At 35.4% G+C, this 21095-nt stretch overlaps 1 protein-coding gene across 3 annotated transcripts in view; it reads left to right on the forward strand.

Annotated features, from left to right (window-relative positions):
* LOC126817160 (ELAV-like protein 1) overlaps nucleotides 1–21095 on the forward strand; it is a 197990-nt gene that overhangs the window by 28014 nt on the left and 148881 nt on the right. For all 3 annotated transcript variants that reach the window (XM_050544009.2, XM_050544006.2, XM_050544007.2), the window contains exon 2: nucleotides 9668–9890. In XM_050544009.2, coding sequence (XP_050399966.1) covers nucleotides 9686–9890 — 205 coding nt within the window. In that variant the 5' untranslated portion in view covers nucleotides 9668–9685. The remainder of the gene's footprint in view (nucleotides 1–9667; nucleotides 9891–21095) is intronic.

Here is a 21095-nt window from a genome sequence, read left to right on the forward strand (position 1 = left end):
TCATACAATCAGGGGCCATAATCCATGAAGTTATTGTCCGATACATGCAAATATCGAAAGGAACCGAGATCTTAGGGAGATAAAGCTATATTTCAAGTTTCGTTAAAATTGGATAAAAATTATGACCTCTATAGGGTCCACAAACAAATTACGGATGGACGGACAAAAAGGGGCGACGACAATATACGTCCACATGAAAATGTGGGCGTATAGAAAGTTAAACAAGGGTCATAACTCTTGCTCTAGAAATTATATACAGAAATTGCTGAAATTCCATATATATGCTTCTTCATTTTACTAATGTAAATCAGGCCTTGAGATCTGGATATAGTGTGGGGGTAATAAAATGTGTTTGCCATATATACTCCTCAAAACCAGCGGCTGCCAGGCAGGATACGCCCACATTTTCGAGAGATGGATAGAGAACTGATAATGACTAAGAGAACAAAAATCTTAAATAATTCTGCATGGGGGGTTGAATTGGATATCTCTTCTGACGATATTAGTTTGGCTGATGATGATTTACAATTTATCTACAAACATTTTTGGGGGGTTGGATGGCTGAATGGTTAGCGTGTGCGCGCTGTATCATACAGTCTGTCATTGAGTCGACTGGCGTGGTTTCAAATCCCCGGTTGTACGTGGCAAGGAGTAGGGTCGCCTGTCCAACCTCGTGGGTTTTCTCCGGGTCCTCCGGTTTCCTCCCACTGCTAAAGACCCCTACGCGCAAGCGAATTATGTAAATAAAATTAAACCATATGTTAGTCCCGAAATGATCTAGTTTGTGTCGAGTGGACATTAAACCCCATTTCTCTCTCTCTCTCTACAAACATTTTGAAAAAAATCAGACCAAAACTGACGGACAAAATGGCTGCCGCTTGTACTCGAATAGTATAAAAATATGGTATATCAAGCTTGTGGACCCTGTAGGGGTCACAATTTTAATCCGATTTTGATGAAACTTGAAATGCCTGTTTATAATCCAAAGATCTTGGTTCCTTTCGATATTTGCGCATATCGAATCGTAACTTCCTGAATTATTGAATTATGGCCCCTGATTGTACGAAAAATCACCTTTTTTTAGCTTGTGGTCCCTCTGGAGGTTACAATTATTATCCGATTTAAAAAAACCGCTTGATTATATCACCGTTACATCAAAATGAAGGTTGAGTTCAAATGTCATGAAAATCGGACCAAAACAAAATGGCCGCTGCTTGTACGCGAATAGTGTAAAAATATGGTGTATCAAGGTTGTGGACCCTGTAGAGGTCACAATTTTAATCCAATTTTGATGAAACTTGAAATACATGTTTATAACCCAAAGTTCTTGGTTCCTTTCAATATTTGCGCATATCGGATCGTAACTTCCTGAATTATGGCCCCTAATTGTACGAAAAATCGCCCTTTTTTCGCTTGTGGTCCCTGTGAAGTTCACAATTATTATCCGATTTAAAAAAAACGTATTATTATATCACCGTTACACCATAAGAACAACTGAGTTTGAATTTCGAAAAAATCTGACCAAAACTGACCGACCGACAAAATGGACGGCCCTCGTACACAAATAGTGTAAATATCTGGTATATCAAGGTTGTGGACCCTCTAGAGGATTTTAATCCAATTTTGATGAAACTTGAAATGCATGTTTATAACCCACAGATCTTGGTTCGTTTCAATATTTGCGCATATTGGACTGTAACTTCCTGAATTATGGCCCCTGATTGTGGACATTCTAGAGGTTACATTTTGATCCGATTTTGATCAAACTTGAAATGCATGTTTATAACCCGAAGATCTTGGTTCCTTTCGATATTCGTGCATATCAGATCGTAATTTATTGGATTATGGTCCCTGATTGGTCGAAAAATCACATTTTTATACGCCTACATGGAAATGTGGTCGTATATTGCCGTCGCCCCCGTCCGTCCGTCTGTCGGTCGGTCCGTCGTCCGAACACTCTACAGACTAAATTTATCATCTGTTGTTTTGAAATTGATATATGTTGTTTGCATTAGTGAGATGAAGAAGCCTATTTTATTTCGTCTGGAGTTATGGCCTTTGTTTCACTTTGTTGCACCTTGTGAACGCTCTATGACCCTTGTTTCACTTTGTGGCCTTTGTTTCACTTTGTTGCACCTTGTGAACGACAAAAGTTATCAACCGATCTGTATGAAATTTATATGCATCATTTAAATTAGTAAAACAAAGAAGCCTATTGAATTTCAGCAATTTCCGTTAATTACATCTAGAGTTATGGCCCTTGTTTGACTTTGTTGAATCTTGTGAACGCTCTAATGACAACAGTTATCATCCGATCTATTTGAAATTGATATGCATCATTTAAATTAGTGAAACGAAGAAGCCTATGGAATTTGAGCAATTTCCATTAATTACGCCGTGAGTTATGGCCCTTGTTTCACATTGTTGTACCTTGTGAATGCTCTAACGACAAAAGTTATTATCCGATCTGTATGAAATTTATAAGCATCATTTAGATTAGTAAAACAAAGCAGCCTATTGAGTTTCAGCAAATTTCCGTTAATTACATCTAGAGTTATGGCCCTTGTTTCACATTGTTGAATCTTGTGAATGCTTGAACGACAAAAGTTATCATCCAATCTGTATGAAATTCATATGCATCATTTAAATTAGTGAAATGAAGAAGGCTATTGAATGTCGGCAATTTCTGTCAATTACATCTAGAGTTATAGCCCTTGTTTTACTTTGTTGAACCTTGTCAACGTTCGATCTGTATGAAATTGATATGTATTATTTGAATTAGTAAAACGAAAAAGTATGTCATATTTCAACAATTTCTGTAGATTACTTCCAGAGTTACAGCCCTTGTTTTAGTTTTTAGAACCTTGTGAACCCTCAAACGACAAAAATTATAATGTGATCTGTATGAAATTGTCTATTAAATGCCCCCTAATTACCTACAAAAGAAATATATGACAACTCTTGTCGACTGCTCGGACGATTTAGCTGCTGTGGGCATGTGTTTTGTTGCCTGGCAATCTATCTTTAGCTTGTGGATTATCCAGAGGTCACAATTTTTTTTTTGATTTTAAAGATCGTTTCAATCACTATTTCACCATAATGAAGGTTGAATTGGAATTTTGGGAAAATCGAAATGAAACTGCCGACAAAATGTCCGCTCTTTGTATGCAAATTCTATATAAATATGTAATTCAAAGGTTATGGACCCTCTAGAGGTCACAATTTTTATCCAATTTTGATGGAACTTAAAACATATCTTCCTTTTCCAAAAATCTCTTTCCCTTTTGATATTTGCGCATTTCAGACAATAACTGTCTGGATTATGATCTCTGATTGTACAAAAACTTGTTTTTGTTTTTAGCTTGTTCTCTATCCATCTCTTGCAAAATGTGGGCGTATCCTGCCTGGCAGCCGCTGGTTTAGTCCCAGTTAATGCTCTAACAACTAAAGTTAACATTCGATCTGTATGAAATTTACAATGCATTATTTTGATTACTAAACAGAAGTCCTTCGAATTATTAAGACAAAATCAAAAACGTCCATTTTCACTTTTGACACAGTGTATCTCTTTGCGAGTGAAATGGGGCCATCAGATAAATCGCCCATATGAACTGTTTATGTTCATGTGTAGGCAATTGGCCTGTTATTAACATACACTCGTTACCTCTAATAAAAACAGCAGTGCATTTCCACAGGTTTGTATTGTTTCTGAATATCCCCTACTTTTTTTTTATCACCCCCACACGATTTCCAGATCTCAAGGCCTGATTTACATTAGTAAAATGAAGAAGCATATGTATATGGAATTTCAGCAATTTCTGTATATAATATCTGGAGCAAGAGTTATGACCCTTGTTTCACTTTTTTTGTCCCAGTGAATGCTCTAACAACTAAAGTTAACATTCGATCTGTATGAAATTTACAATGCATTATTTTGATTACTAAACAGAAGTCCTTCGAATTTCAGCAATTTCGATTAATTAGTTATAATAGTTATTGCCCTTGTTTCACTTTGGGGACCCTTGTGCACGGTCACACGACAAGAGTTACCTTCCGATTTGTATTAACTTGATATCGGTGTCCTGTAATCGCTCCCATTACCCACAAAAGAATAAATATAAGACAACCTTTGTCGACTGCTTGGACAATTTTGCTGCTGTGGGTGTATGTTTTGTTGCCTGGCAACCTACCTATTGCAAAATGGTTATTAGATTTTGATGAAACTTGAAATACATGTTTGTTTGTATCGGAGTGATCTTAGTTCCTTTTGATATATTGGCACAAGTCGGACCGTATATGCATGACTTCATTACACTATAAGATTGGTATCGTTTAATATGGTTGTTCTAGCGTGAATAACGATGCATACAGTTTAATTTCAAAACATCGTTTGATAATTGATAATAACGCTTGAAAATTACAAAAATCGTTTAATTAGTATTATCGTTTAATTTAATGGTACACTGTTGAATTTCTCCGAGAGGTGTTTAGAAATGGGGGATCCGTTTACTTATCTAATGGGTTTAATTACTAGCCGAGCACTTTAATTTCCCGAGACGCGTAAAAAAATTAACACCCGATGAATTTATCTACTGGGTTTAAATATTAGACGAAGCGTTTAATTTCCCGCAAGTCGTTTATCCGATCGTTTATTTTGATTTCGATTATTTACGTATGAATTACGAATAGAAAGGGTGAATATAAAAAGAAAATGCACAACCATCGATGCTCGCCTTACCGTGGTCGTAGTATTATTATCCATTATCCATTCAAAATAGTAATTCCACTATTGACAAATACATCAAAAATCGGTAAATCACGTTCGAGGTAATTAAACATTTGGTGAATATAAAAAGAAAATGCAGAACCATCGATGCTCGCCTTACCGTGGTCGTATTATTATTATCCATTATCCATTCAAAATAGTAATTCCGCTATTGACAAATACATCAAAAATCAGTGATATTGTAGACAAGTCACACACATCCCAGGTAATCACAAATGAAAAAACTTTCACCTGTGGACGCCACAGGAAGAGATCGAAGTCATCCCCGCAATGTAATGTTGAACGACGATAATCTCATGAGACTTCTCACTGGTGCCAAAATCTCTATAGACAAGCTGTCGCCCATTTCATGCGGGTCAAACAGTATCAACAGGAAATATGCTTCAATGAATACTGCCTTGATGTTACGTAAACACTTGACTGCAGTACAACGATTACACCATGCGTAAATATAATTCTCAATTGCATGAAAATTCTTAAACAAAAACATAAAAAAAATCTCAAGTAATTACGCATTGTTTGGATTGCTTCATTTAATTAGCTAAGTGAGAGTTCGGTTGTATTTACATACATGTACGTAATCCGATTTGAAATAAAATGTTAAACACTTAATTAATTGCTATGGATTAATAAAAAAATGATTAACTGAGTGAGATGTATGAAACTTTATATACCGGTAACAATTATGGAAATTCTTGTATATATGATGTAATAAAAACATAGTAAATGATAAAAAAATCAGTTCCCGGGAAAAGTATGATAATTCTTTAACAATCAATTTTTTTCTCAATTTAGTATAAAATTAATACAGAAATAAATCATTAAATGGTTATAAAGCTGTGATACCTGAGCAAAAGTTGTTACATGTATGTTTTTCTTGATAAAATATTAAAATCAAAATGAAAAAGACCGAGAATAAGCTTACGGTCACATACATGTGTAATTGTGTTAACTCGTCCACTCAAATCCGAATTTATATCATTGCACCTCGAATTCCGTATAAGAATCAGCTTAGAATACCATAATGCGAATCGTAACACATTGTGGTCTAAACTGTTGTAAAATAAATGATTTACCACCCGCTTCCACCGAGGCGATATCGCAGACAATAACATGTTGTGTATATATGGTGCAATATTTTACATTGTGATTAGTTAAAACAGGGATTAAATAATTATTAGATATTTATATATATATATGCACAGTAAAAAAGGTATTGAGATTCGTCTTTTAACTACGATTATCATATTAGTCATTAATCACCTCTGAATCTATATCCCCATACACATTAATTACAGAAAGGGTCTGTGTATACACGCCATTGTGAGCGATTCACTTTTTAGTCATCCGATGGTTATTTTGAAAATACACGTACAACACAAAGTCATAGATGTCCGCTGTGACAGTAAAGATTAATTATTTGATTGGTCGAATGCTATTGTTTCATTAATTCCCACCTGTGGCCACCTGTCTGGGTACTATATGAAACCATGTTTTTGAATACACATTCCGTTATTACAGTATGGATTAATGCTTTGATTGCTCAAATGCTATTGTTTTATCACTTCCCACCTGCATTATTTGTGATTGTTTTTAGTGTTTAGTGTGCATACATATAAATACATACAATTTGCTCTTTGTTATTAATTTATCACAGCTAAATATTTGTTTTGTTTGATTTATAAATCCGTTTCGGGAATGTTGATTTTGAGTTAGTACCCAACTTGACAGAAAAATATAACCCTGCTGTCCAATCCCTGTTATGTGGCCTCCCCGACACACATTATTTTTTAAATACCATACATGTACATATATTGTAATAGTGATAAATGTACCTTTGGTTTAATGCAATATGTTTTTTTTTGTTCTGACACTATTTATTCAATAAATATTTACATATTATAAAAGTACACTATATGATTGTGGGATCTGAAAGCAAGTCAGGGCTTATATAAATTCATCTCCCAAGGAAATTATTTACAATAAAATATAAATACTTTGTATAAGATTGTAATCATAAATCGCAAACTGGTATAAAATTACAAGGTAAAAGTGTTTACTCTCATTTAATTAATCAAAACGTTATATTGGATATAGTATAAATCAGTTAAATTACGGAATGTAGTAGAAACGTAGTGGGGTTAGCGAAATTATTATCTGATGCTGTGCTAGTTGGAGAAAGAAAATATTCTTGCGATGGGCGGCATCTGGCGTGCGATGGTGTTACATGGTTAGCCCTGTGTGATCTGTTTGAAAATGGGCGTCAGCCTGTCTATAGAGACTCACAGATAGCGACTTTTTGGCGCCAGTGAGAAGTCTCATGAGATTATCGTCGTGCAACATTACTTTGCGGGGTTGATTTCTCTGCTTGTGACGTCTACAGGTGGAACTTAATTCATTTGTGACTTAAAGAAGATACATTACCTTGTCTGCGATATCACCTCGGTGGAAGCGGAACAACAGATACATTACCTGGGATGTGTGCTTGTCTGCGATATCACTTCTGTGGAAGCGAACGTTAAAACAACAGGTAGTAGTGGGATGTGTGTGACTTGTCTACGATATCACCTCAGGGGAACTGGACGTAAAACTCCAGGAACGAACGAACGAATGGGATTTGATTTACGGCTTTCCAAATGTATAATTACCTCGGACGTGATTTACCGATTTTTGATGTATTCGCACTTCATATGCAAATAATCGTAACATTGGACGTGATTTACCTTCTTGTGATGTATTTGTCAATGGTGGAATCATTATTTTTTTAAATGGATAATGGATAATAATACTACGGTATCCTTTTGATACTGTTGGAAGCCATTCCTGTAGCTTTGTCTGAAAATGAGCGACATCTTGTATACAGATCGACTATTTGGCGCCAGTGAAAAAGTCTCACAAGATTATCACAGTGACACGTGTACATTGCAAGGTCTTTTAGCAACGTGTACAGGTGGAAGGCTATTTTCATTCTTTTGTGATTTAAATTTGTCTGCGATATCACCTCTGTGGAAACGGACGTAAAATACAACTAACTAACAACAATTAAAGAAAATACATTACCTGGGATGTGCTTTACCGATTTCCAATGGTATAATAACATTGGATGTGATTTACCGTTTTTTTATACGCCCACATTGAAATGTGGTCGTATATTGTCGTCGCCCCCGTCCGTCGGTCCGTCCGTCCGTCCGGTGTCCACAATTGCTTGTGGACGCTCTAGAGGCTAAAGTTAATATCCGATTGACTTTAAATTTATATACAGTGTTTAAGGCCATGAGACCAAGAAGCCTATTGATTTACAGCGATTTCCGATAATTACTGCCAGAGTTATGGCCCTTGATCACTTCAACAAATCTTGTGGACGCTCTAGAGGCTAAAGTTAATATCCGATTGACTTTAAATTTATACACAGTGTTTAAGGTCATGAGACGAAGAAGCCTACTGATTTTCAGCGATTTCTGATAATTACTGCCAGAGTTATGGCTCTTGATCACTTCAAAAAAATCTTCTGGACTCTCTAGAGGCCAAAGTTATTATATCCTATTGACTTTAAATTTATACACAGTGCTTAAGGTCATGAGACGAAGAATCCTATTGATTTTCAGCAATTTACGATAATCACTGCAAGAGTTATGGCCCTTGATCACTTTGAAAAATCTTGTGGACGCTCTAGAGGCTAAAGTTAATATCCGATTAACTTTAAATTTATACACAGTGTTTAAGGTCATGAGACGAAGAAGTCTATTCATTTTCAGTGATTTTCGATAATTACTGCCAGAGTTATGGCCCTTGATCACTTCAAAAAACCTTGTGGATGCTCTAAAGGCTAAAGTTAATATCTGATTGACTTTAAATTTATACACAGTGTTTGAGGTCACGAGACGAAGAATCCTATTGATTTTCAAAGATTTCTGATAATTACTCCCAAAGTTATGGCCCTTGATCATTTTGAAAAATCTTGTGGACGCTCTAGAGGCCAAAATTAATATCCGATTGACTTCAGATTGATACAGAGTTTAAGATCTTGAGAAGAACAAGCATATTGATTTTCAATGAATTTTTATGACTTGGAACAGCTAAATCCATGATACAGTATTAAAAGTTTTGTATACAAAACGTTAGCATGGGGCAGAACTTTATAAAAACCAAACAAATTCTAATGGTTTTCTGAGTTGTTGCTCTTAATCAGATTTTAGTGTATTATAAATGTTTCATTACCGAAAAAAGTAAAAATATGCGACAACTCTTGTTGACTGCCCGGACGATTTAGCTGCTGTGGGCGTATGTTTCGTTGCCTGGCAACTTATCTTTGATGTATTTGTCAATGGTGGAATCATATTTTTTTAATGGATAATGGATAATAATACTACGACCACGGTATGGTGAGCATCGATCTATGGGTGTGCATTTTCTTTTTTTATTCACCTTTTCTATTCGTAATTCATACGTAAATAATTGAAATCAAAATAAACGATCGGATAAACGACTTGCGGGAATTAAACGCTTCGTCTAATATTTAAACCCTGTAGATAAATTCATCGGGTGTTAATTTTTTACACGTCTCGGGAAATTAAAGTGCTCGTCTAGTAATTAAACCCATTAGATAAGTAAACGGATACCCCATTTCTAAACACCTCTCGGAGAAATTCAACAGTGTACCATTAAATTAAACGATAGTACTTATTAAACGATTTTTGTAATTTTCAAGCGTTATTATCAATTATCAAACGATGTTTTGAAATTAAACTGTATGCATCGTTATTCGCGCTAAAACAACCATATTAAACGATACCAATCTTATAGTGTTAGCCAGTTGCTCTTGTTCACTTCAGATGCTGTGGGCGTATGTTTGGTTGCCTGGCAATGTATCTTTAATTTCAGATAACATTGGGAGATGCTATGATGGATCCAGCAACACAAATGAGTATCACACAAAATGGAGGAACAACATCTCCAACCCATTCACAGTCTGATGATGGTTGTAGTAAAACAAACCTAATTGTGAATTATTTACCACAAACAATGACCCAAGATGATATACGTTCTCTGTTTTCAAGTATAGGAGAGGTTGAGAGTTGTAAACTTATCAGAGATAAACCAACAGGTTATTATAGCACATCATTTTTCCCACATTGAAATATTGTTGTATATTTTCGTCGGTCTGCGGTCCACAATTGACTTTAAATTTATGCACATTGTTTATGGTCATGAGGTGAAGAAGCCTATTGAGTTTCAGTGATTGCTGTCTGAGTTATTGTCCTTAAACACTTTGAAAAACATTATGAATGCTTGAGAGGCTCAAGTTATCACACAATTGACTTTATATTTATACATAGTAGGCCCTATGTATGGTTATAAGAAGATTTTGATTTCCAACTACTTTTCAGCTAAAAAAAAAAAATCAGTAATTTCATTTCAATAATATGATTTTGAGTAATATTGTTTTATACTAATTTAATTCCTAAATGCCAAGCATACAGATGTGTCAACTAACCTGTTTTTTCGTTGAGACTCCTACGGTACGGAGATCGTGAAATTTTGCCCTATTTTGTTGAAAATTGCCACAATAACGCCACGATATTGCCACGATAAATAACTTGGTGTAGCAGTCGCTATCGTGTGCCACGATAGTCGCTTGACACGATAGGCCTCGGTGTAATTTGATATGTAAAATTAACGATATTTATCAGTCATAAACAATTGATGTCAAAAAGATATACTGCCACGATGTTAACAAACTGCCACGATATTTGAAATGTTGAATAGTTTTGTCAATAATCCTGACACGAAAAGCTATGCTGTATAGAAAGAATGTACATATGCAGTTATATTTCAATGGAGTCACGTAAAGCGGCATGTCTAGCGAAGGACACATATGCGTAGCTTTACAGAACGACTACATTACATTTTCAACATTTATATTGCGTTCGTTTTTTGTTGTTTTTATTTCCGTTTTTCGTGTATACACTTTTTATACGCCCACATTGAAATGTGAAACTTCCAATCAGTAGAAACAGGAAACACAAACCAAATACAGACGGTTTGATGGGATCAATTTTGACTGAGTCAAAATGATGCATTTGATATTCAGATAAGTTGATATAAAATAATTAATAGAATACAATATCAAAAAACCATCGTTTTATCCAAAGTTTCGTCAGTAAAAATACTAACTTCTTCAGGGATGAAGAAACTAAATTCAAAATGACTGGAAGTCAGTTATGACATCATAGGAAGTTATGACATCGTGGGAGTGATGACCTCATAGACTTAGATACATAACGTGAAAGGTTAGCTTAACTAAAACTTAGGTAAAATTTTACAAGTTAGGAAAACTTATGCATGATTATGAATGATTTCGAAACCCCCTGGATTTAACTCATTTAAACCGTTAGGCCAAACTGAATCAGGTCTATGAATCCACAGACTTTCTGCTGTGTTCAATTTTTTCTGATCTTTATCAGGAATTTTTTGTACTATGGTACACACGAAATCATGACCTGGTATATTAAAATGGGAGGTTACATGGGGGGAATGGCCAGGTTTTTTAAGCTTTATATTACTTCTGTGCTTATTAAGTCGAGTGCTGAAAGGAGTAATGGTTTGGCCTACATATTGCATACTACAGGTTTTACATGTTAAACAATATACAACATAAGAACTGGCACAGTTGACAGAGTCTCTAATCTTGAATGATTTCATGTCTTTACTGGTTACTTTTTAACTATTACACATAGTCTCGCATGATTTGCATAATTTTCGTAAACAAGGTTGACATCCGTATGAAATTTTGTCCTTAATATGCTTATTACTAGTGTCAGAAGTTCTCAACTAATTTTCTTTCAAGATATTACCAATAGTGTGGTTCTTCCTCTATGACGTCATCACTCCCACGATGTCATAACTGACTTCCAGTCATTTTGAATTTAGTTCTTCATCCCTGAAGAAGTTAGTATTTTTATACGCCCACATTTTCATGTGGACGTATATTGTCGTCGCCCCTGTCCGTCCGTCCGTCCACAATTTGTTTGTGGATTCTCTACAGGTCACAATTCTTGTCCAATTTTGACGAAACTTGAAATATAGCTTTATCCCAAAAAAATCTCGGCTGCTTTCGATATTGGCATGTATCGGATCGAAACTTCATGGATTATGGCCCCTGTTTGTACGAAAAATCACGTTTTTAGCTTGTGGACCCTATAGAGGTCACAATTTTTATCCGATTTTGTTGAAACTTGAAATGTAAGTTTATAACCCAAAGATCTCAGTTCCTTTTGATATTCGCGCATATCGGACTGTAACTTCCTGAATTATGGCCCCTGATTGTACGAAAAATCGCGTTTTTAGCTTGTGGACCCTATAGAGGTCATAATTATTATCCGATATAAAAAAACGTATTATTATATCACCGTTACACCCTAGGGTCGACTGAGTTCGAATTTTATGAAAATCGGCCCAAAATTGACAGACAAAATGGCTGCCGTTCGTTCTCAAATAGTGTAAGAATATGGTATATCAAGGTTGTGAACCCTATAGAGGTCACAATTTTTGTCCGATTTTAATGAAACTTGAAATGTAAGTTTATAACCCAAAGATCTCGGTTCCTTTCGATATTCGCGCATATCGTACCGTAACTTCCTGAATTATGGCCCATGATTGTACGAAAAATCGCGTTTTTAGCTTGTGGACCCTATAGAGGTCATAATTTTTATCCGATTTAAAAAAACGTATTATTTTATCACCGTTACATCTAGTTACTATACTTGTAACGTTAAACTGTGTGTTTAACGTTACAATTGATACAGTCTAACAATCCTTACGCAAGTTCAAATAGGTTCAAACGCACAATTGTCAACACATATCATTACAGTTTGTATTGGAATAAGTAATTCTATGACAAATAGTGAAGACTGGACCACTAAACAGTTACTAAACAGTTTTTCTTTGTGGTTATGCGTTCTACATTTGCATAGCGGTGTTTCTTGTGATGACGTATTACACACAAGCGGCCATGACACCAGCCTGTTGAAATTTCGCGTAGCAGTTGAGTTTCATCAAATCATATAATTATGCGGTAAGGCTTCACCTTTATTTCAATAGGAATTGATTTATTATATGTTAAGCTAAGTGCAGTACTGTTTTGGGTCAGTTTACATGTAAATTTAGGGAGGTATAGGCCAGTAAACTTTTTGTAGTGATTTCACTAAAAACTTGCGCAAAGGAACTCAGTAAGGACGAGCCACTACTGTGGCTGGAGTAAGGCGGAAGACATCAGTAGTGGTACCATTTCTACGTTACACCCTAAAAACAGCTGAGGTCGAATTTCATGAAAATCGTCCCAAAATTGACAGACAAAATGCCCGCCGTTCGTTCTCAAATAGCGTAAAAATATGATATATCAAGGTTGTGGATCCTATAGAGGTCACAATTTTTATCCGATTTTGTTGAAACTTGAAATGTAATTTTATAACCCAAAGATCTCGGTTCCTTTCGATATTCGCGCATATTGGACAATTGGACCTTAACTTCCTGAATTATGGTCCCTGATTGTACGAAAAATCACGTTTTTAGCTTGTGGACCCTATATAGGTCATAATTTTTTATCAGATTTAAAAAAACATATTATTATGTCACCGTTACACCCTAAGGACGACGGAGTTCGAATTTCGTGAAAATTGGCCCAAAATTGACAGACAAAATGGCCGCCGTTCGTTCTCAAAAAGCGTAAAAATATGGTATATCAAGGTTGTGGACCCTATAGAGGTCACAATTTTTATCCGATTTTGATGAAACTTGAAATACATATTTATAACCCAAAGATCTTAGTTCCTTTCGATATTCGCACATATTGGATCATAACTTCCTGAATTATGGCCCATGATTTTACGAAAAAATCATTTCTTTTTTTGAGCTTGTTCTCTGTCCATCTCTTGCAAAATGTGGGCGTATCTTGCATGGCAACCGCTTGTTACTGACGAAACGTTGGATAAAACTATGTTTTTTTGATATTGTATTCTATTAATTATTTTATATCACATTGAAATGTGGTCGTATATTGTCGTCGCCCCCGTCCGACCGGCGGTCCATCTGTCCGGCATTCCGGCGTCCACAATTGCTTGTGGACGCTCTAGAGGCTAAAGTTAAAATCTGATTGACTTTAAATTTATACACAGTGTTTAAGGTCTTGAGACGAAGAAGCCTATTGATTTTCAGCGATTTCCGATAATTACTGCCAGAGTTATGGCCCTTGATCACTTTGAAAAATCTTTTGGACTCTCTAGATTTTCGATAATTACTGCCAGAGTTATTGCCTTTGATCACTTCAAAAAATCTTGTGGATGCTCTAAAGGCCAAAATTAATATCCGATTGACTTTAAATTTATACACAATGTTTAAGGTCATGAGACGAAGAAACCTATTGATTTTCAACAATTTCCGATAATTACTGCCAGAGTTATGGCCCTTGATCACTTCAAAAAATCTTGTGGATGCTCTAGTGGCTAAAGTTAATATCCGATTGACATTAAATTTATACACCGTGTTTAAGGTCATAAGATGATGAAGCCTGTTGGTTTTCAGCGATTTCTGATAATTACTGCCAGAGTTATGGCCCTTGATCACTTCAAAAAATCTTGTGGACACTCTAAAGGCCAAAGTTAATATCCGATTGACTTTAAATTTATACAAAGTGTTTAAGGTCATGAGACGAAGAAGCCTATTGATTTTCAGCGATTTCCGATAATTACTGCCAGAGTTATGGCCCTTGATCACTTCAAAAAATCTTGTGAATGCTCTAAAGGCCAAAATTAATATCCGATTGACTTTAAATTTATACACAATGTTTAAGGTCATGAGACGAAGAAACCTATTGATTTTCAACAATATCCGATAATTACTGCCAGAGTTATGGCCCTTGATCACTTCAAAAAATCTTGTGGATGCTCTAGTGGCTAAAGTTAATATCCGATTGACATTAAATTTATACACAGTGTTTAAGGTCATAAGATGATGAAGCCTGTTGGTTTTCAGCGATTTCTGATAATTACTGCCAGAGTTATGGCCCTTGATCACTTCAAAAAATCTTGTGGATGCTCTAGAAGCCAAAGTTAATATTCGATTGACTTTAAATTTATACACAGCGTTTAAGGTCAAGAGACGAAGCAGGCTATTGATTTTCAGCGATTTCAGATAATTACTGCTAGAGTCATGGCCCTTGATCACTTCAAAAAAATTTGTGGACGCTCTAGAGGTCAATGTTAATATCCGATTGACTTTAAATTTATACACAGTGGTTAAGGTCATGAGACGAAGAATCCTATTGATTTTCATTGATTTCCGATCACTTCAAAAAATCTTGTAGACGCTCTAGAGGTCAAAATTTATATCCGATGGACTTTAAATTTATACACATTGTTTAAAGATACATTATGAGAGATTCGATAACAAGTTGGCAGTTCTCACTATAATAATTAAAGACTAGTTAACGTAAAGGCAATTTGCTGAAAATTTCATTCAAATTGATCCACTGTGAACCGAATGAAATTTCTGCCTAGCCTCGGTCATCATTACTAAAGTCAGTACGATATTCAGCATAGTCTTGAATATCCATTTAATCGTTTAATCGAGAAGGAAAGTCATGCAGTAAATCAGCTCACAATCCACTTAAGATCGCAGGCTAGCGATGCCATCTAGAGTTGATTATGGTCTGGATAAGTTAATTAATGTCTAATTAATAATTTAGATAACATTTCAGGCCTAAAGAAAGACCTGCAATAGTGTAGTACTATGGACTTCTTTAATTGTTGCGTTTCCTACTGATCGTAAATAATATTATGTACAGTAATAATAGTTTAACAGCTTTATTGGTAAACTTGAAATAACTTTGCAGGTTCCTCATTCTCAATGATAATGGCTAGTAAGAATTTCTGGGTGAGCTCTAATCCAGCTCGCCTCTACACCCTAATTTATACCCCCTAGTTTCTGCAGGTCTTCGATAACCTTGACGTTAATTTCCACGCCATATAAGGAATAAAACTCTTTATTTACCACAAATAAGATAGGAAACATTACCTATTTTTGGTCTATCAACCATAGGTCAATAAACAGCCACAATTTGATGACTATTTTGACAATGATTATAATTTGACCAAAATATCACTGTTTTTTACAAATAACTATACCCACGTTCATTAAGTACGTGAGATTTGACTTTATAGACAAAATTGAAGAGACAATTTTATAAAGACCCAAAATTGTCTCAAGCGCCAAAGTGTTACATTCCTCCCATTGCTAAGACATGATGATACTAGAGTAACAGCATGGCAAAAAAAAAATATATATATGATAAAAATTCAGCACCCTCTTACAAAGTCCTAAGTTCACTTTAATTTGACTATAAAAAAAAACAAACGAAGTTAAATTCAAAAAGTTTTTGATTCTTGAAGTGTCCTAATTTCAAACACGATTCACATTCCTATAGATAAGGTTTGCACACTCCTTGAAAATCCTGGAAAAATGAAAATATGATTTCCAGTACTGGAAAATCCTGGAAAAACAAGATCACTCCTTGAAACTCTTGGAAAATTAACATTTGTGGTTTCGTGTGTTAGCTTACCTGTTTTTTTCCGTGAGATTCATGAATTCGCGGCCCTTCTCCAGCACAGGAGGAAATTTCTCATAAAAAATGGTCATATGCCAATGCTACTTTTACTTTCCCAAAGGGAGAAATTCCCTTACTTCCGTTTCATAAATCGACCTCATGATTGGTTGAAATTGACCAGAAACTTTTAATTCCGGACCTGTACAAGGTTCTTTCCATTACAATCATTTTTCCTCATAGCTAGTAAACGTCTATCTATGCAAATTTGGACAATTCTCCCACGAAGAGAAAACATTTCACGCCACGTGACTTTAGCGTGAAATCAGAAGCCATTGACTGACATTCAGCTGACTTTCAATCTGCGATTTTGGATTACTTTTTCATCTCATTATATTACTAGCAATAGTATTATAATAATTTGATATCGATCTCAATACATGCAGATAATCTGACTCAAAAGTTATCGAAATATAAGCGCAATTATCGTTATGTACAGCTAGCGGGAAAATACTACTCTGAAATCACGTTTCCAGGGATTTCCATTCACACGATTAAAGCCATTGACTATAAATATTTTATATATTATCGTTCAAATTATTTTGATTTTTATAAGTTTTAGGTGGCTAATATTCGAGGATTTCAGTTTTAAAATTGTTACGAGCGATTCTATACCCCTTATGACGTCACTCAGATATGACTGAAAAGCACTTATTTGGAGTTTTTGGGTAGCATTTTATGTATATTTTCACAAAATCTGATGTACACAGCAAAAATTGAGTGCACAGATAAAGTTCTTAAGAATGATGAATGAAAATGAAGTTATTTGATGAAAAAAAAAAAAATCTCCCGTTCTCCTGTTTTTTTCATTGCTGGTCTGGGGGTTGACACGTCTGCTATGTATTTTAAGATATAAAACTGAATGTAGTCATCGATTGTTTCTTCAAAAGTTCACGAATTCGTCGATAGTAAATGGACTCATCTTCGGTATTTCGTCAATCTAATTTTGATGAGATCCTTTATTTCTTCGAGTTAGGGAACCAATGTTCTTCAAGCGTAAAAAAAAAGATACATTATGATGTAGAATTCTATACAGGGACTCCTGGAATCTGGTAAATAACTCCTGGAAACTCCTGGAATTTTAAGTGTTCTGAGTTGTGCACACCCTGATAGAAAAACACGAACATAACGCATAACTGTTGTTAAACGTTCATCCGTTGACATCTTTCCTGTCCTATTCAGGATCCAAAACTACATGTAACAGTCATTCGTTTCCAGATAGATAATGATTATGAAAAAAAAGTTCTGCTACAGTACATACCATACAACAACATGTGACCTAATGAATTTAACCTCCATTTTTTGTTTGATAATATAAACTCAGTCTACGTGTGTAGTGTCACATATTTGACTTCTGGTTTCCGCAAAAGGTGAAAGTTTACACCATATTTATTTTTAATGACAGTTTAATAGTCAATACAACTACTGTTCAACGTGTATACTTACGATGTCTACTATAACTGACTGGAACTGGACACCGAAAACACTCTGAATAGATATGTCTATATAGATAGAAGCATAATAAGTATATATTATATAAGCGGAATAGTATATAAGCTGCCGACATACACGCACAAACAGTCACTGATTAGTGGGTTATTCACTCATAGTTGTATACAATACACACATTCAGTGGTTGACTGTTTTTAACACAACACTTCTTATGAAGTCACACGGAACATCTCCCTTAAATCAGGTACAATAAAGTCGTGTGGTAACTTTTCTGTTAATTGTCCCCCGCCTTTCGAAGAAAGCAGGGGACTATTAAAATGTGTTCGTCTGTCTGTCTGTCTGTCTATTGGGACACAATAACTCTCCTTCTAATTGAGCTAGAATGTTCAAACTTGGTGTAGGTGTTTATTAGGTCAATGCCTTGATGGAGTTCGAAGATGAGCATTTTCGGCTTAGGGTAAGCAGAGATAAGCAATTTGATTGGTTGATGCTTTGGGACACGATAACTTTAGTTCTAATTAAGTCAGAGTGATGAAACTTGGTGTATAGTTTCATTACATCAATATCTTGACTAAGTTCGATAATGAGCATTTTCTGCTCAGGGTAAGCCAGGGTTCCGCGGTCCCTGAAAATCCTTGAATATCCTTAAATTTAAAATTTCATTTTCAAGGTCTTGAATATCCTTGAATTTCGCAGAAATAGGAAAATATCCTTGAATTTCAGTTGAGATCCTTAATTTTGTTTCAAATGTCTTCAATATGAGATTATAACGATAGTTGGTAATGTTTTGGTTATTTTTAAGATGAAAAAGTGTAACTTTAGGCTAAAAAATGTCCTTGAAAATCCTTGAATTTGACGTATATTTATCCTTGAAAAAATGTTTGACGAAGCCGCGGGAACCCTGGTAAGCAGAGCTATAAGCAATTTGATTGGCCGAGACTTTGGAACACAATAACTCACCTTCTATTTGAGCTAGAATGTTCAAACTTGCTGTAGGGGTTTATTAGGTCAATGCCTTGATGGAGTTCGAAAATGAACATTTTCTGCTTAGGGTAAGCAGAGATAAGCAATATGATTGGTTGATGCTTTGGGACACGATAACTTAGTTCTATTTAAGTGAGAGTGATGAAACTTGGTGTATAGTTTTATTACATCAATACCTTGACTAAGTTCGACAATGAGCATTTTCTGCTTAGGGTAAGCAGAGCGATAAGCAATTTGATTGGCCGAGACTTTGGCACACAATAACTCTCTTTATAATTGAGCTAGATTGTTCAAACTTGGTGTAGGTGTTTATTAGGTCAATACCTTGACTAAGTTCGACAATGAGCATTTCCTGCTTAGGGTAAGCAGAGTGATAAGCAATTTGATTGGTCGAGACTTTGGAACAGAATAACTCTCATTTTAATTGAGTTAGAATGTTCACACTTAGCGTAGGTGTCAGTTAGGTGAATGCCTTGATGGAGTTTGAAGATGGGAATTTTCTGCTTAGGGTAAGCAGAGATAAGCAGTTTGATTGTTTGATGCTTTGGGACACGATAACTTTGGTTCTAATGAAGTGAAAGTGAGGACACTTGGTGTATAGATTTATTATATGAATACCTTAACTAAGTTCGATAATGAACATTTTTTGCTGAGGGTAAGCAGAGTGATAAGCAATTTGATTGGTAGAAACTTTGGAACACAATAACTCTCCTTCTAATTGAGGTAGAATGTTCAAACTTGGCATAGGTGTCTATTAGGTGAATGTTTAAACTTGATGTATATGTAGATGTTCATTAGGTGAATGTCTTGACTGAGTTCAATAATTAACATTTCGAGCTGAAGCTAAGCAGAGCTAATCGATTTCATTTGTCGATGGTTTGGGACAAGATAATCTTGATTCTATCTGATAGAGAGTGATGAAACTTAGTGAAAAAAATAAATGTGCGATTAATTGATATGTGTCATCTATTTATTTTGCAATTTCGGCGGGGGACATCAGCCTCACTGTTGGCTTGTTTCCTTTCCTTTGGAATCCTATTACCAGTAGCGGCAAGAACAGCTGTTCCTGATGTCGGAGTGGATGTACCAGCTACGGGCATGGATTGGAGAATATTAGCCTGTGTTTCTATGGTTTCTAATTCATCTCCATTAGTTGTTAACTCGCCCCTACTTGATAGAGCTATTTCATCTCTTGCACTGATCTCAGGACGATTTCCACAATTTTTCATTCCAAAACAATGGCTTAAGAAATTTTTAAATTTGTAGTTGCATTTATAGCAACATATAAAGCCAATAAGAATTACCAGTGTTGAACCAATAATTATTAATATATAATACCAAAATGGCCAGGCTTTGTCTTTCTCTAACTGCCTCAAATTTTGTAACTCATAAATTAAACTTTCCATAAAAATTTCCCTTAAATATCCTAATTTTGTTGGTAATTTAGTAAGGGCATAATTGCTGATAGCCATGTGTAGAGCTTCCCAAAGAGTGTCTAAAGCTTTTTTGAATGATTTGATAGTTTTATGAAAAAAAAAATACAGTCTACACATCGGAGAAACACTTTAATCAGGGGAAATCGTGAGTCTGGTAAGTCCGCGAAGTAACACAACTGTTTTTGGCATTCTTAACTAAAATCGCCTCGGTTAAGTAGTCATTAACATAAGAAAAACAAATACTATAGCATACTGGCAATAAGTTTTAACAACTGTTTCGTCTTTTTGTTGGGCGATTTTTCAGGTTTTAATTTGCCATCGCTCTTTATAAAGCATTCAAGGACATCGACATCCATGTCGCATTCATCGTCAGAGGTATCACTTCTACTTGATGGTAAACTATTTGTGTCCTTTACATTTTCATTAGCTTGATCATCATGAGCCTTCAGACGCTTGGATAATTCCATTAACGGAACATCTTCCTTGTCCGCCGCGCTATCCGATCTTTCCCTCCTAAATCTAGTAGCCAGTTGTGCCAATGGTACATCCTCATCGGGCTCACTGGTTTCGTTTTCTGAGCTAGAATCGGAGCTCAATGGATCTTCTACATATTGTGCTTTTCGCAGTAACTTTTCTATATCGGATTGTTTCTCCGGAATTTGCCAATTATCAAGTTTTGCTAAATGCAGATCTTGTGCATTCGACTTTGTAGTTTGGCCTGTTAATTGATTATGGATTATAAATGAAACGAGCGACGTTTGTTCGATTATCCGATAATATG

The sequence above is a fragment of the Patella vulgata genome, chromosome 4 (genome assembly GCF_932274485.2).
Source record: "Patella vulgata chromosome 4, xgPatVulg1.2, whole genome shotgun sequence".
Classification (NCBI taxonomy): domain Eukaryota; kingdom Metazoa; phylum Mollusca; class Gastropoda; family Patellidae; genus Patella; species Patella vulgata.